Source organism: Lepus europaeus, chromosome 4 (genome assembly GCF_033115175.1).
Source record: "Lepus europaeus isolate LE1 chromosome 4, mLepTim1.pri, whole genome shotgun sequence".
NCBI lineage: Eukaryota > Metazoa > Chordata > Mammalia > Lagomorpha > Leporidae > Lepus > Lepus europaeus.
The window spans coordinates 132,321,611-132,334,397 of record NC_084830.1 but is presented as its reverse complement, the minus strand read 5'-3'; the positions used below and the strand labels follow the sequence as shown (position 1 = coordinate 132,334,397).

Sequence of the window (12,787 nt, the reverse complement as noted above, 5' to 3'; positions counted from 1 at the left end):
CTGCTCTTTCTATTCCTCTATGTTGCCTTGCCTGTTGGACTACCTCACACTCCAAACCTCTACAGTGGTATTCCAAGTATTTAGGGCATGGGTACAACAGTTACAGATGTACCAGCATCCTGAACGAAGCAAAAGTGTTAGGATATTTGCAAAAATGGGTAGGCTCTTCCCTGAGCAAACAGGAATGGAAACATGCAAACATAAGGGAGTGTCTTCAGAAGCTTAGCTGGTTTTTGGAACTCAGGACTGCCTGGTTGAGTATGTCTTGATTCCAACGCCCAATTTTGATTTTCAACCAAAGAAGTTTATGAGACAGGGTGGGCTAAATTCCAAGGTAATATGATAATAGTTTTCTGAACTCTGATAATCATTCCCAGGTTATGAAATGGATCCAAGTAGGGAAAAGGAGCACTCCCAGATAATAGGAGAAGGGAAGGTCCATGCTTCTTGAGGTACACATATGGTATCTCAATTAAAGGGGTAGTGTTTTATTCCCATGTGTATCTCAAGGCATGGTTAAGGTTACACAGCTTTCTCACTAGTCTCTGATGCCTCTTCCTACATTCTTTTGCTTAGGTTTCCAATAGCACTATGGCTTTGAGACAGAGCACAGACTTAGGGATCAGGATGATTTCATAGCTCGTCCCATTCCTTGTCAACATGACCATGTTAACTAATCTCCCTGAGCCTTTGTTTCCTTATTTATAAAATCTAAGAATAGCAATTCCTATTTCTCATGAGGATTATGAATTAAGTGCCACATATCCAACATTAAGTTAAATGACTGAAAGAAAGTAATTATGCAATTTAGCCATTGACTGATATTAATACTCTTCAATTACTCTATCATGGCTGTTTTTATATATTAATATCCATTCTTAGAAAATGAGTACATTTCTGAGTACTCACAATAAACTACATATTAAAAATCTGACAGTGTGGGATACAGAAATTTTTTAGTCCTTTGTCTTCAAATTAAGTTCCATAATTATACTCTTCTCCTTGAATTTTAGGGCATTCTTTCCCCTCATTTCACAGGTTAAATTTTTATAAATTAAGTTACTAGAGGGACCGGCGCCGTGGCTCACTTGGTTAATCCTCCACCTGTGGTGCCGGCATCCCATATGGCCGCCAGTTCTAGTCCTGGCTGCTCCTCTTCCAGTTCAGGTCTCTGCTGTGGGAAGTCAGTGGAGGATGGCCCAAGCACTTGGGCCCCTGCACCCCCATGGGAGACTGGGAGGAAGCACCTGGCTCCTGGCTTCGGACCGGCACAGCTCCAGCCGTAGTGGCCATTTGGGGGGTGAACCAACGGATGAAATACCCATCTCTCTCTCACTGTCTATAACTCTGTCAAATAAATAAAAAATTTTTTAAAAAATTAAGTTACTAGCACAGTTGTGACAGGAACCAAGTCTCCTAACTACCAGTGTTTATTGGTGTCATTCCACAATTATTAAGTTGGTAACTTTAAGATAATAAAACTATTCATTTAAAATTAATCTTAAAAAAAACAAACTACAGTAAGAACAAAGCAAGACCTCAAAAATACACTTTTTTTTTTTTTTTTTGCTTGAAGGTAAGCATGGGTGCTCAAAATCATTAAATAAAACCAGAAAGATCCTTTGTTTATAGTCCAATAAACTATTAATTTAGTTAAACATTGTAAGTTAAAATCACCTTGGGTGGTCACTTTGATGAATGTTCTCCTGGATTATCCTCAAATTCCACAAACCCTCTTGAAAAGGAAAAAAATGATGAATTATGATTTAGACTCAAAAGGAGTGTCAGAATGATCACTAAGGTGTTTTATAACATTTGAGTCACAGTTTTCTTCCTAAGGTTTTCCTGTATCAGAGGGAAATAAGAGCTAAGATTTCAAATAGCCATATTTGACAAGCCACTTATGCATAATTATCTCTTCGTACCTGCCAATAAACCTATTAGTTTGGTTAATCTTCATACATTAGCTCTCAAAAGTTGGATATTTTTATATATTTGTTCAGTAAAATATCCCCAGCACCTAGAACAGTGGCTGGGACATAGTGTGAATTAATACATGTTTTTCTGAATATATTTTATTATTTTTACACTTGAAAAAAATCTGTGAGACTCAAAGAGATTAAGCCATTCACCCAAATCACACTGTTGATATTTTTACAGTGAGATTTAAAACCCAGATGTCCAGTAATTAATAAACACCTGAACCTATATACCCTACTGATCAAGTAGTAGGTAGCATGGAGCTGTTAAGAAGGCAAACGATAACTAAAACACAGTTTGTAAAGAGACTATAATCTGTTGGAGAAAACACTTGAATACAAATAACTTAAAACAACATGGAGAAAAATCTCTTCTAAGGATTTCTACAAACCATTATAGAATTACATAAAACTGAATTTTTTAATTATGGGGGGGGAGGAGGTCTGTGACTTCTTCACACAAGTTTCTAAAAAATGGTTGGATCTGCTAGGTTAACAGAGTGAAGATGGCCTTGCAGGATAAGCATTGCTGCAAGAGATAAAAAGTACAAACATAGGTACTGCGGGTTACAACATGACTGTATTTGAAAAGAAAAATCATTTTTCAAGGGAGTAATCAGGTGTTGGGTTACAGGTGTGAGTGAAAGATAAACTGGCATCAGAGAAGGACCTGATGCATTTGTTCTGGTTTTATAGGCAATGAAAATTCATGAAATGGGTTTCAAGCATGGCAATGATGTAACTAAATCTGTGCTTTTGATATTGCTTAGGTAGGAGTTAAAGGACTGACTGGAGCGAGCAGACAGAAAACAGTGAAGCTAATCATAAATCTGAGTTTTAAAAACTCAGGAGAGAGATGATGAAGAATTTATCTACATCAACTAATACAGGAAACTGAAGAAAATAAATGGCACAGGGAAAATAATTTAGAGTACAGTATTTAGCAACTGGACAAAGATGCTGATGAATAAGTAAGATCCAAGAAGACCTTGAGGTTTCTGAATTCTGGGAGGATAGGGACATGACTTCCTAGGACAAGAATGGCCAGGCTTTTGAGCAAACCGATGGACTTGGGTTTAAACAGTGAACCTGAGGAACTGATGGGAAAACTAGACAGAAAGGTTTTTGTTTTTGTTTTTTCTTAAGTAAACCATTAGCCACTTCAGTCTGGAGCTACAGAGAAAGAGTGTAACAGAGATATAAATATGAATCTGAATGTATTATAAGTCATATTTCCAATATGGAGGCTGCAATATAAAAAAATGAGGCACATCTGGAACCCTGAAGAGTGATGACATTGAATAGACAAGTGCATGACAAAAGTCAAATAAACAGAATGAGGTTCTCTCCCTCAGCTTGGGAGAGGACTAAGTAAATATGTCAAGGAAATCCATTCTGTAGGGAAAGGTGGGTAAACATATTCACAAGAATTAGGTTCCCCCTCAAAGGGTGAGAAGAGTTAAGAATATGTATGTTTTTGAGAACAATGTTAAATAGAATACAGTTTGCATAGTTCTAAGGTCATACACAAAGCGAGTGGAGGGAGCAACATGGTCTATCCACCATCCTAAGCATACACATCTATCATTTATTTTGTGTATAATACAAGATTTAGGCAGCAGATATACTGGAATGAATAAAGAATTCCTATTTTTATAAATCTCCACAATTCCTTTCATTCTTTCTAAACAAATCTCATTCCAGGCCAAATTTTACCTCTCCTTTGCCATAAACACTTCCCCAAACACCCTGGCCCACCTCCATTCTCTAAAAATAAACTTCTGGTATTTAGCTAACATTTAGTCTACTAGGCATTTTTAGTTATAATTGCATGTGTTTATTCCATTTACTGTAAGGACTAAAAATTCTTTAAAAAGGGATTTCATCACTAGAATTTTACTTAAAATTCCTGTCCCTACTTTGCGCATACAGAGCAATTAGAAATACTTTTTGGTGGTCTCCTCCTATTCCCCATCCTCCATTATATTATGGTCTTCCCTTGAACAGGGAGTCACGGGTCCTGGAGGTTTTGATTCTACTACCAGGCAAATTTGTTCTCTTGAGCAAGAGAACAAAGCTCCTTCAGCATTCTTCATCAAACAAGACAAAAGTGTCTTGCATCTGATCTCTAGGATCTCTTTCCTAAATTAATAAAATTGAACAGTTATTTACTGAGTTATCTGGTACTATGGGTCATGTATTGTGCTATCACAACGAAATGGAGAGATTTAGTCTCTACTTACATTTAGCTACATGAATAAGAATAAATAATTTCATATGGCAACGAATGTTATAATGACACTACAGAGGATGCGAATGGAAGGAGGCAGTATTAACAAGGATGAGCACAGAACAGTTGTCTGAGGAGGCGACTTTTAAATGAGCTGCAGGCCCAAGCACTACACCTGAGAAAACAAAAGATTATGTCAGTCAGAAATGAGAGCAAGGGCTGAGAGCCTGAGGTTGTAAGCTCCAGCATCATCAAGACCATTTACTCAGAATACAACAAGGGAGAAGCCAAAGAGGCAAGTGGAGCTATCTTTTCTGAGTCTGGAGTGAATGGCAATTCATTAGCATGTAAGACAGGCAACTCGGAGTAAACAGAGAAAAATGAGCCATTTTATAGGTGTGAAATTCCCTGAAAGCACAAAAAAAAAAAAAAAAAAACACACACACACACCTATTACTGCTCCACGTCCTCTCTTTACTCTGTTTTCCCTCGTTTACATTAACAATCAGGGGAAGGCAACAGCTGCAAAACAACCACCTTAGGCAGCATTACAATAGAAAGGAAACACCAGAGTTTCAACAATTTGTGGCAGAAGGATCACCTAAAGATTCTTAGGCAGACAGGTGATCCTGTATTGATTTAGGCAGAGCAAAGGTTCCAAGGAATGAAATTGACATTTTGAGATTCCAGGATTGTTTAGAGTCCTTGTCCCTTCTGTTGAACAATGTTTTTTTCTTCTTATTTGTTGAACTCTACTTAGTATAGGGTTAATCCTATCAGTATAAAGTAAACAAAGTAGATCATTGTAAAAATTAAGATATGGAATAAGAGAGGAAGGGGGAAGGGTGGGAGCATGGGTGGGAGTGAGGGTAGGGTGGGAAGTGTCATCGTGTTCCATAATCCGTACATATGAAATACATGAAATTTCTTTATCTTAAATAAATAAAAAAGACCCCTTTTGAGAATCTAATAAAAGTCATACTTTCTCAAGAAAAAAAAATTTAAATTCACATCCACTAAAACATAAACACAAATTTAAAGGCTGCGTAGAACTTTAAGATACGTCAGGTAACCCAGAACAGTTGATCAAGGCTGTGGCTTTCAAGAATTTGCTGTATATCAAAGTCATCTTAGAACCTTGTTAAAAAGCATGTCCTGAACAGTGTTCTCAGGAGGATGCAAGATGAGATGTAGGAACCTGCATTTTTTTATACATTTCTCCAGAGGATTCTGCTGCAGGTGAGTAGAGACTATACTTTGTCAAACTCTGCTTAGGACTCCATACAGCAGAGAGGTAGAGAGCACAGGCTTAGAAAGGTGGAAATCGGACAATTTGTAAATATAGAAAAGTGAATTTGATCCCGAGAAACTGAAATTTGGGAGATTAATGTGGGGAGAATAGGATGAGGTTGTAAGGTAAGATTGGAGCTGTGCAGGCTGAACTAAGATGTGTCACGAACAGGGTGCACGGGTTTGGAAGCAGAATAACACCAAGAAGACTCTAGGATAGGTGACCCCTCATTAGGAGAATCCCTCATGATCAAAACAAATACTACTGCTGAGATATTATCTAGATGAGCTCTTCAGAGAGACTGTGTGTTGTCCCCAATAATCCATCTGAATTGCTCAAGTTAAAAAATACAAACAGACTCATCAAGCAGTCATTACTGAACATATTACTACCCTCTGCCTTAACCACAAAATCACTGCTGGCATTGGGCGGGTCCTTTACTCCTTGAACTTTTCAGAGGAGCAAACACAGGCACTCAAGGAAAAGAATGTCCAAAACTCAGTGGTCAGGACCAGAACTTTGCTCTCTATCCCTGATCCAGTGCTCTTCCCCCTCTCTATTTGATCCTGAGATTACTGTATATATGTAGTATGGAGCCATTTGAGAGCCATCTGATGTGCTCACCCCAAAACAGAGGTCAGGGCAATTTATTCAGATGCAAAATCTATCTTAAGGCAGTGTGACATGTTTCCACGAAAAACACTGGATTGGCATAGGCCACAAATTCTGTTTCACATTCATTTTAACTTAAGGTGTAAATTGCCAATAGCAAACTGGACCCAAGCGAGGGTTGTTTCAGTGCTTACGTTTCCCTGGTCATGGAGCGCAGGATGAAGTCGACTGCATTCTCAATGATTTCTGTGCCCAAGATGTTTAGGAATTTGGGGAAATCTGGTTGTGGGTTTTTGCCTGAGTCATCTGGTTTCTCCTCAGGTTTGTCATCTGAAAAACAAAACAATCTCAGAGGTGATTGTGAGTAACAAGAAAGGAAACTGCATTTTCATGCAGGGAGTCCTTACAGTAGTTTGTACACCCCCTCCCTCACTGTGCAGCCTGCTAGCTGTCTTCCTTGAACATGTACCGCCTGCCTGGTTGGAGTTTTCATGCGCTTTATTTCATTTATTTAAATAAATCAAGAAACCGACATTGGTACTTAGGCATTTGGCTCCGTTGTGTGGATGAGAACATTAAAAGGTCACAGAGGCTAGGTGTTTCTCCCAGAGGAAAGCACCAGCTTAACTAACCCTGTGCCAGGACTGACATGGAAAGCCTGGGTTTTTCACGGCTGCTTCTCCGTGTCATCCCATACCCCTGGGGTCATGATAATAACAAAGACGAACTATCCATGAAGAGCATTTGTTGAGCACACACCGGTGACAATCTGTGTGAACTGTTTTGTTTGACCCTTACAACTGTATGAAGCAAAATGATTATCCCAATTTAAGGACAAAGAAATGGAATCTGAGAGAAGCTTTTTTAAATCAGTTACCTCTGCCACATATCCCATGGCTGCCCCCACTTCGAGCCCCAGCCCCGTTTGCCAGGGTCCATTCATCCGTTCGGAAGCCTCAGCAGCGTTATTTCCACAAACCGCCCTTCAAAGCCGCGGCCTTAGGCCCGGCTGCGTGAGGACACATGGCGCCCACAGCCTGCAGAGCGCGCAGCGGCGTGCCTGGTGCGCACGCGCGGGGCACAGCCGGCCTCCCAGCCGCCAAAGGGCGCCTGCGCCGCTCCCCGCTTGCGGGAGTCCGCCCTGGGTGGGTGCTGAGGTGCGGTGGTTTGGCCGCTTTACCCTCTTATCCAAGCACGGCCACGTAGGGGCTGCCGTCGCCAAGACCAGCGTCCCTGTGTAAGCCTGAGAGGGCGAAACGGGTGAGGAGCTCCGGTGTTGCAGTCCGCGAGCACCGGGTTACAGGGCAGGGCAAGGCCTAGGGATTCGGCAGGCAATGGCGCTGGCCTCACCAGCTTCATCCGGCCCGAGCACCAGCCGCCGCTCCCAGGCATCTATGGCATTTCTGAGGAGACTGCAGCAGGGGTCCACATCGAGTACAAGATGATGCCCGGCAGGACCTGTGGTGCCCGCCATCCACGTCCACCACTCAGCCACCAACAGCAACTTTCTCAGTAGCAGACGGGCCTCAGACGTGACAGCCCGCAAGGTGGCGGTGGGAGCGGGTTATGGGGACAGGCGCAGACTTGGGGTACTCAGGGTCTCCGGGGCTTCAGGCCCACTGGAGGTCATGGAGATGGACCCCAGTGACTCAGTGCAGGTTGTCATGTCAAGGAGCCAGCCACAGGGCAGCCCGGGAGCCTTGGAACTGCTCGCTGGAATTCGGCGGATGTGGTAACACACATGCACAATCATCTTGGCCTGGCCGGGCTTGTGGACTCAGGCCTTTGCGCGTGGTTTCCGGGGCCCCTGACAGTGAAGACAGTGAAGGGCCAGGAGGGGCTGGTGATGGAAGGTTCCTGGAACCTGGCCAGGTGCTGGGCCTTCTCTCCAACCCCAGAAGTAGCAGGCTGGTAATTTTAGTTCCTATTCTACAGGAGTTAACCTAGACTGTCAGGTCAGAGTTGAGAGGTGCTAGGGAAACATAAAAACAGACAGATGGCCGGTGCCGCGGCTCACTAGGCTAGTTTGCCTGCGGTGCCAGCACCCCGGGTTCTAGTCCTGGTCGGGGTGCTGGTTCTGTCCTGGTTGCTCCTCTTCCAGTCCAGCTCTCTGCTGTGACCCAGGAGGGCAGTGGAGGATGGCCCATGTACTTGGGCCCTATACCCGCATGGGAGACCAGGAGGAAGCACCTGGCTCCTGGCTTCGGATCAGGGCAGTGTGCCCGCTGTAGCAGCCATTTGGGGGGTGAACCAAGGGAAGGAAGACCTTAAAGAAAAAAAAAAAAAAAAAAAAAACAGATCTGCCACCACTTTGTGACATGATGGTTCCTGTCACAACAGGGTCAAAATGAGATTAATTTAGTGTATAATGTTTATACAATGTTTAGAATATTAGAAGAAGCCAGGAATATGGGTAAATAAAAACTGGTGCCAAATTAAAAACACTAAAATCCCAGTTAGTAACAAAGATAATTCAAAACTGTCTGATATTAAAAATTGGATTTTAAGCAGTCCTTGCTGAGTCTTTGACAGAAACGTTGTTGGGGACACTCTCCCCCTCCTTAATAGCTCTATGCGTGGAAAGGTGCCTTCATAGCCTCTTGCCCTGAGGACTGAAACATTCTGCGAAAACTAAAGAACATCCTGTGGTTAAGATAACATGTGCCTGCTTGCAATAACTATGTCTTGCCACCTGACCTTCAACCCTGCTCCTCTTTCCCACCCCCTACTGCTTCCCCTAAGAAGTATATAAACCCCTGTGTAAAAAATAAACTTTGCAGCTTGATCAGAACTCTTGTCTTGCTGCCTTCCTTATGTCTCCTGTCCCTTTCATTCCTCCTTCTAGGTGCTTGGCCTTAGTTGACATCCCGCGGGACAGGACAAAAAGTTCTATCATTTGCATTTCCATTTTTAAATTGAAATTAGTATATTTTAATATATAGCAGTATCTAATTATATATTGTGCATGATACATAATTATGATAAAGAAATTCTATGTCACCTAATAGTTTTGTAAGTAATGATTTTTTAAAGATTTATTTATTTATTTGAAAGTCAGAGTTAGAGAAGGAGAGGCAGAGACAGAGAGAAAGGTCTTCCATCTGCTGGTTCACTCCCCAGTTGGCTGCAACAGCTGGAGCTCTGCCGATTCTAACTAGGAGCCAGGAGCTTTTTCTGGGTCTCCCACACGGGTGCAGGGGCCCACGGTCTCAGGCCATCTTCTAGTGCTCTCCAATAGCAGAGAGCTGGATCGAAAGTGGAACAGCCAGGTCTCGAACCGGCACCCATATGAGATGCCAGCACTGCAGGCAGTGACCTAACCCTCTGTGCCACAGCACCAGTCCCATAAGTAATGATTTTACAAATGTGAAATTTTACCCCTGACCACTGCTATGGCACACACTTTTTAGCTCACTGGACTGAGAAACTGAAAATATTTAAATGACTTGCTGAAGACCTCATCAAGGACTAGAGAAGACGAGTTTATAAACAGTAGGCCTCTTACACTGAAGTCTTAATCAGTTACCATTAAGAATGAGGGCCCAGAATCCAGAGAGTGAAATTGGTACATTCAAGTTCACTTGAAATGTTTTGACTTTGTTTAATGGTCTTTATTTTCAGGAAAGGAAAAGGATGAATGAAACAGTGACAGCAGCTACATGTGGCCTCCACTTTGGACCCTGGTGATAGGATCAAGTAGGACATACATCTTTTGATTAAAATGTAGCCTGACAAATAGTGATATTGAATTTGGTAAACAAAAATACAGGCTGCTCAGTTAAATTTAAATTTCAAATCAATAACAAATCCTTTTGTAGTAAAAGAACGATCCTTGAAATACTTAGGATTTACTTACACTAAAAGAGTATCCATCATTTCCCTGAAAGTTATCTGACTGTCTCATTTTATCTAGCAGCCTCACCATGAGTTCTGACAAGAAATTCTGTCTCTTAGATAATGTGCCCCATGACTTGGGAGGAGGAATATGCAGCTAGCTTTTGTGTGGGATGGTCCAATTATACCAGAAGCCTTGCATCTGTATTACATCCTAACACAGAAACTATCAGTAAAAATATTGGCATTCTGTTTTGCAAGCATTTATTGTTCATTATGTCACAATCAGTGGTTTGATAGGAGCATATTCTGGAATCTATAACCAAAATCAATACATTAATTATTACTATGTCATCAGTCATTACCGATGAAAGATTAATTTTGTGCATAGTGTTATGCATATAGCTATGCTAAGAGTTAAGGTTTAAAAAAATATAGACAAGACCCTTACATACATTGTAGAGTAACCACAGTGCCCAGAATTAGTTTGTTTTTGTCACATCAAGAAGGAAACAGAACCTGTGTTTGTGGGATACCTACTGTGCAAGAACTGGGCTAGAACTTTCATTGCCTTAATCATTCAGCTCATATATGGTATCACAGTTTTATAGGAGAAACCAGAGATGCTCAGAAATAAAATGACTCATCTAAGATCACTTATTTAGAAAGGGGCTGAGCTAGGAGTTATACATGGATTTGTTTTAACTCCACAGAGCGTGTTGTTCACATTATATAATACTACCTCAGAGCAACTGTCCTCTCAAGACATTTTCCAAGTGCTAAACTATTAATTCCTTATATGGTAGATAATTTCTTTTCTTCTCTGTTTCCATCTACCTTTTCCCCTAGCATTGTTTAGCTATCTGTGTCATGTAAATACCACTTATATTACCAGGCCTAAAGTATACTCACAATGAATGTTTATGTATTATGCTATTATTAATACTGCTCTATAATTCACTTTTTCCTTGAGTACCATAGGAGATTATGAAAACTTAAAAAAAAAAAAAAGTTGGGCATTTGGTACAGTGCTTAGGATGCTGCTTAGGATGCCCCAAGGAATGCCTGATGTGGGGTGCCATCTCCACTTCTGATATGAGCTTCCTGCGAATGTGCATCCAGTGAGGCAGCAGATAATGGCTCAGATACTTGGATCCCTGCCATCCCATGTGGGAACCCTGGGCTGAGTTCTAGGCTCTTGGCTTTTGGTATAGCCCCACACTATTGTGGGCATTTGGGAAGTGAATCAGAGGGTGAAAGATTCTCTCTCTGTATCTCCTTATCTCCCTGTCACTCTGCATTTCAAAATAAAATAGTTAATAAAGCCAATATTTTAAAAAATTTGGTTTTCAAATTTAATATGGAATACCCTTTACTTCTGCAGTTTGAGTTCTTAGTCAATGAGATTGTAAAATTCTGAACAGAATATGGTGGATGTTTGTGCAGTTTTTGTAGTTTATAAAGTGATTATAAAAGCTGGTTCATTTGACCTGGTAAAGTTGATAATTTTTGCATTTAAAAGATGAAGAAACTGATATTCCAAGTAGTATATTGAGTTCATGAGAGAACAGGGACTGGTCTCCAGAAAACAAACAAACAAACAAAAAAAAAAAACAAAAAAAAAACCTCACCTTTCACTTCACTGTGGTGTTACTTTAAGAATAAAGTGAACACAATAACTGTGATCATCTCTCTAGAATGATTTTGATGGAGTGCTAGCCTTTATGTTATGTCAGCAGAAAGTGAGTGGCCCAAGGATATGAGTTCTACCAAGTTAGGTTCAGAGGACTCTGTTATTAAATTTTTGTGCTACTTGTGTTTTCTGACCCATCATTTAAATGTCACTTTTGCTATGTAACCTCAGTTAATTAACCTATAAAAAGATAAGTGATAATACTAGGTATGTTTACTTAATAGGATTACCATGAGAATCTATGAGATTATACTGGTTAACAATAACAGTTACTATTTCTGGATACTTACTATCAACCAGGTACTATTCCAATTTGTCTTGCCTCTTATATTTAATTTTCATGATAACTTTCTAAGAAAGTTAACTATTAATGTGTTTACATGTGTTTACATGTGAGGCACAAAGAAATTAAATAGCATGCCTGAAGTCACATTTCTAGTTAGTGATGCAATGAGGCATAGGAGTCTTATTCTAGAGTACATATTCTTCACAATTGAGCATTATTAGTTATAGTCATCAAAAGGTAAATGGCTCACAGCTCTCAAGGAACTAGTAACATGATAGTGTCACTGTATCATATGAAAAAAAATATGTAATACAAGCTTTCTGTATTCACAGAGGATAAAAAACTGAAACAAATTCTAATGAAAATCTTAATCCCAGTGTTTTTTCTGTGGTACCCCAGTGCCCCTCCTCTTTCCATGTTCTGGATCAGTGTCAACCTCTTCCCATCTCTGCTAACTACTGTACAACTCGTGTACTGTACACTTACCTGCATAACAGGTCAGGATTAAGGCAGAGAGTGCCAGGACAATTGTCAGCCGAAGTACTGAGACCGCCATTCTTGTAGCACTGGGTATTGATGCAGATAAAAGCTTCAGCTGTACCTGGAGCTTTGCTCCATTTATAAGCATATATAGGTGACATCATCTGCTGTGGAATTTAGGTGGTTGCACAAGATGTCAGCACACCTTGCTCTTGGATCTCTACTAATGATCCCTGTGTTGTCTTTTAAAGCAAGTTTTTCTTATAGCAAAGAAAACTGCTCTTGGTTTTCCATTGTGTTTTCATATTTAAAAATGGCATTGGGATAAGAGTAGTGGAGGTAGCCCCATTGCCAGCATTGATAATGGGATGTATTTCTGGTA

The 12,787-nt window shown here is 40.7% G+C and overlaps 1 protein-coding gene across 1 annotated transcript; it reads right to left on the bottom strand.

Annotated features, from left to right (window-relative positions):
* Window positions 1-1,686: 1,686 nt before the first annotated feature.
* Window positions 1,687-12,481, bottom strand: C4H5orf46 (chromosome 4 C5orf46 homolog). Its single transcript, XM_062189723.1, has 4 exons — window positions 12,412-12,481; window positions 11,627-11,635; window positions 6,307-6,442; window positions 1,687-1,735 (listed from the first exon to the last, which is right to left on the bottom strand). The coding sequence occupies exons 1-4, from the start codon at window positions 12,479-12,481 to the stop codon at window positions 1,687-1,689; spliced, it is 264 nt and encodes an 87-aa protein (XP_062045707.1).
* Between the last annotated feature and the right edge of the window lie 306 nt (window positions 12,482-12,787).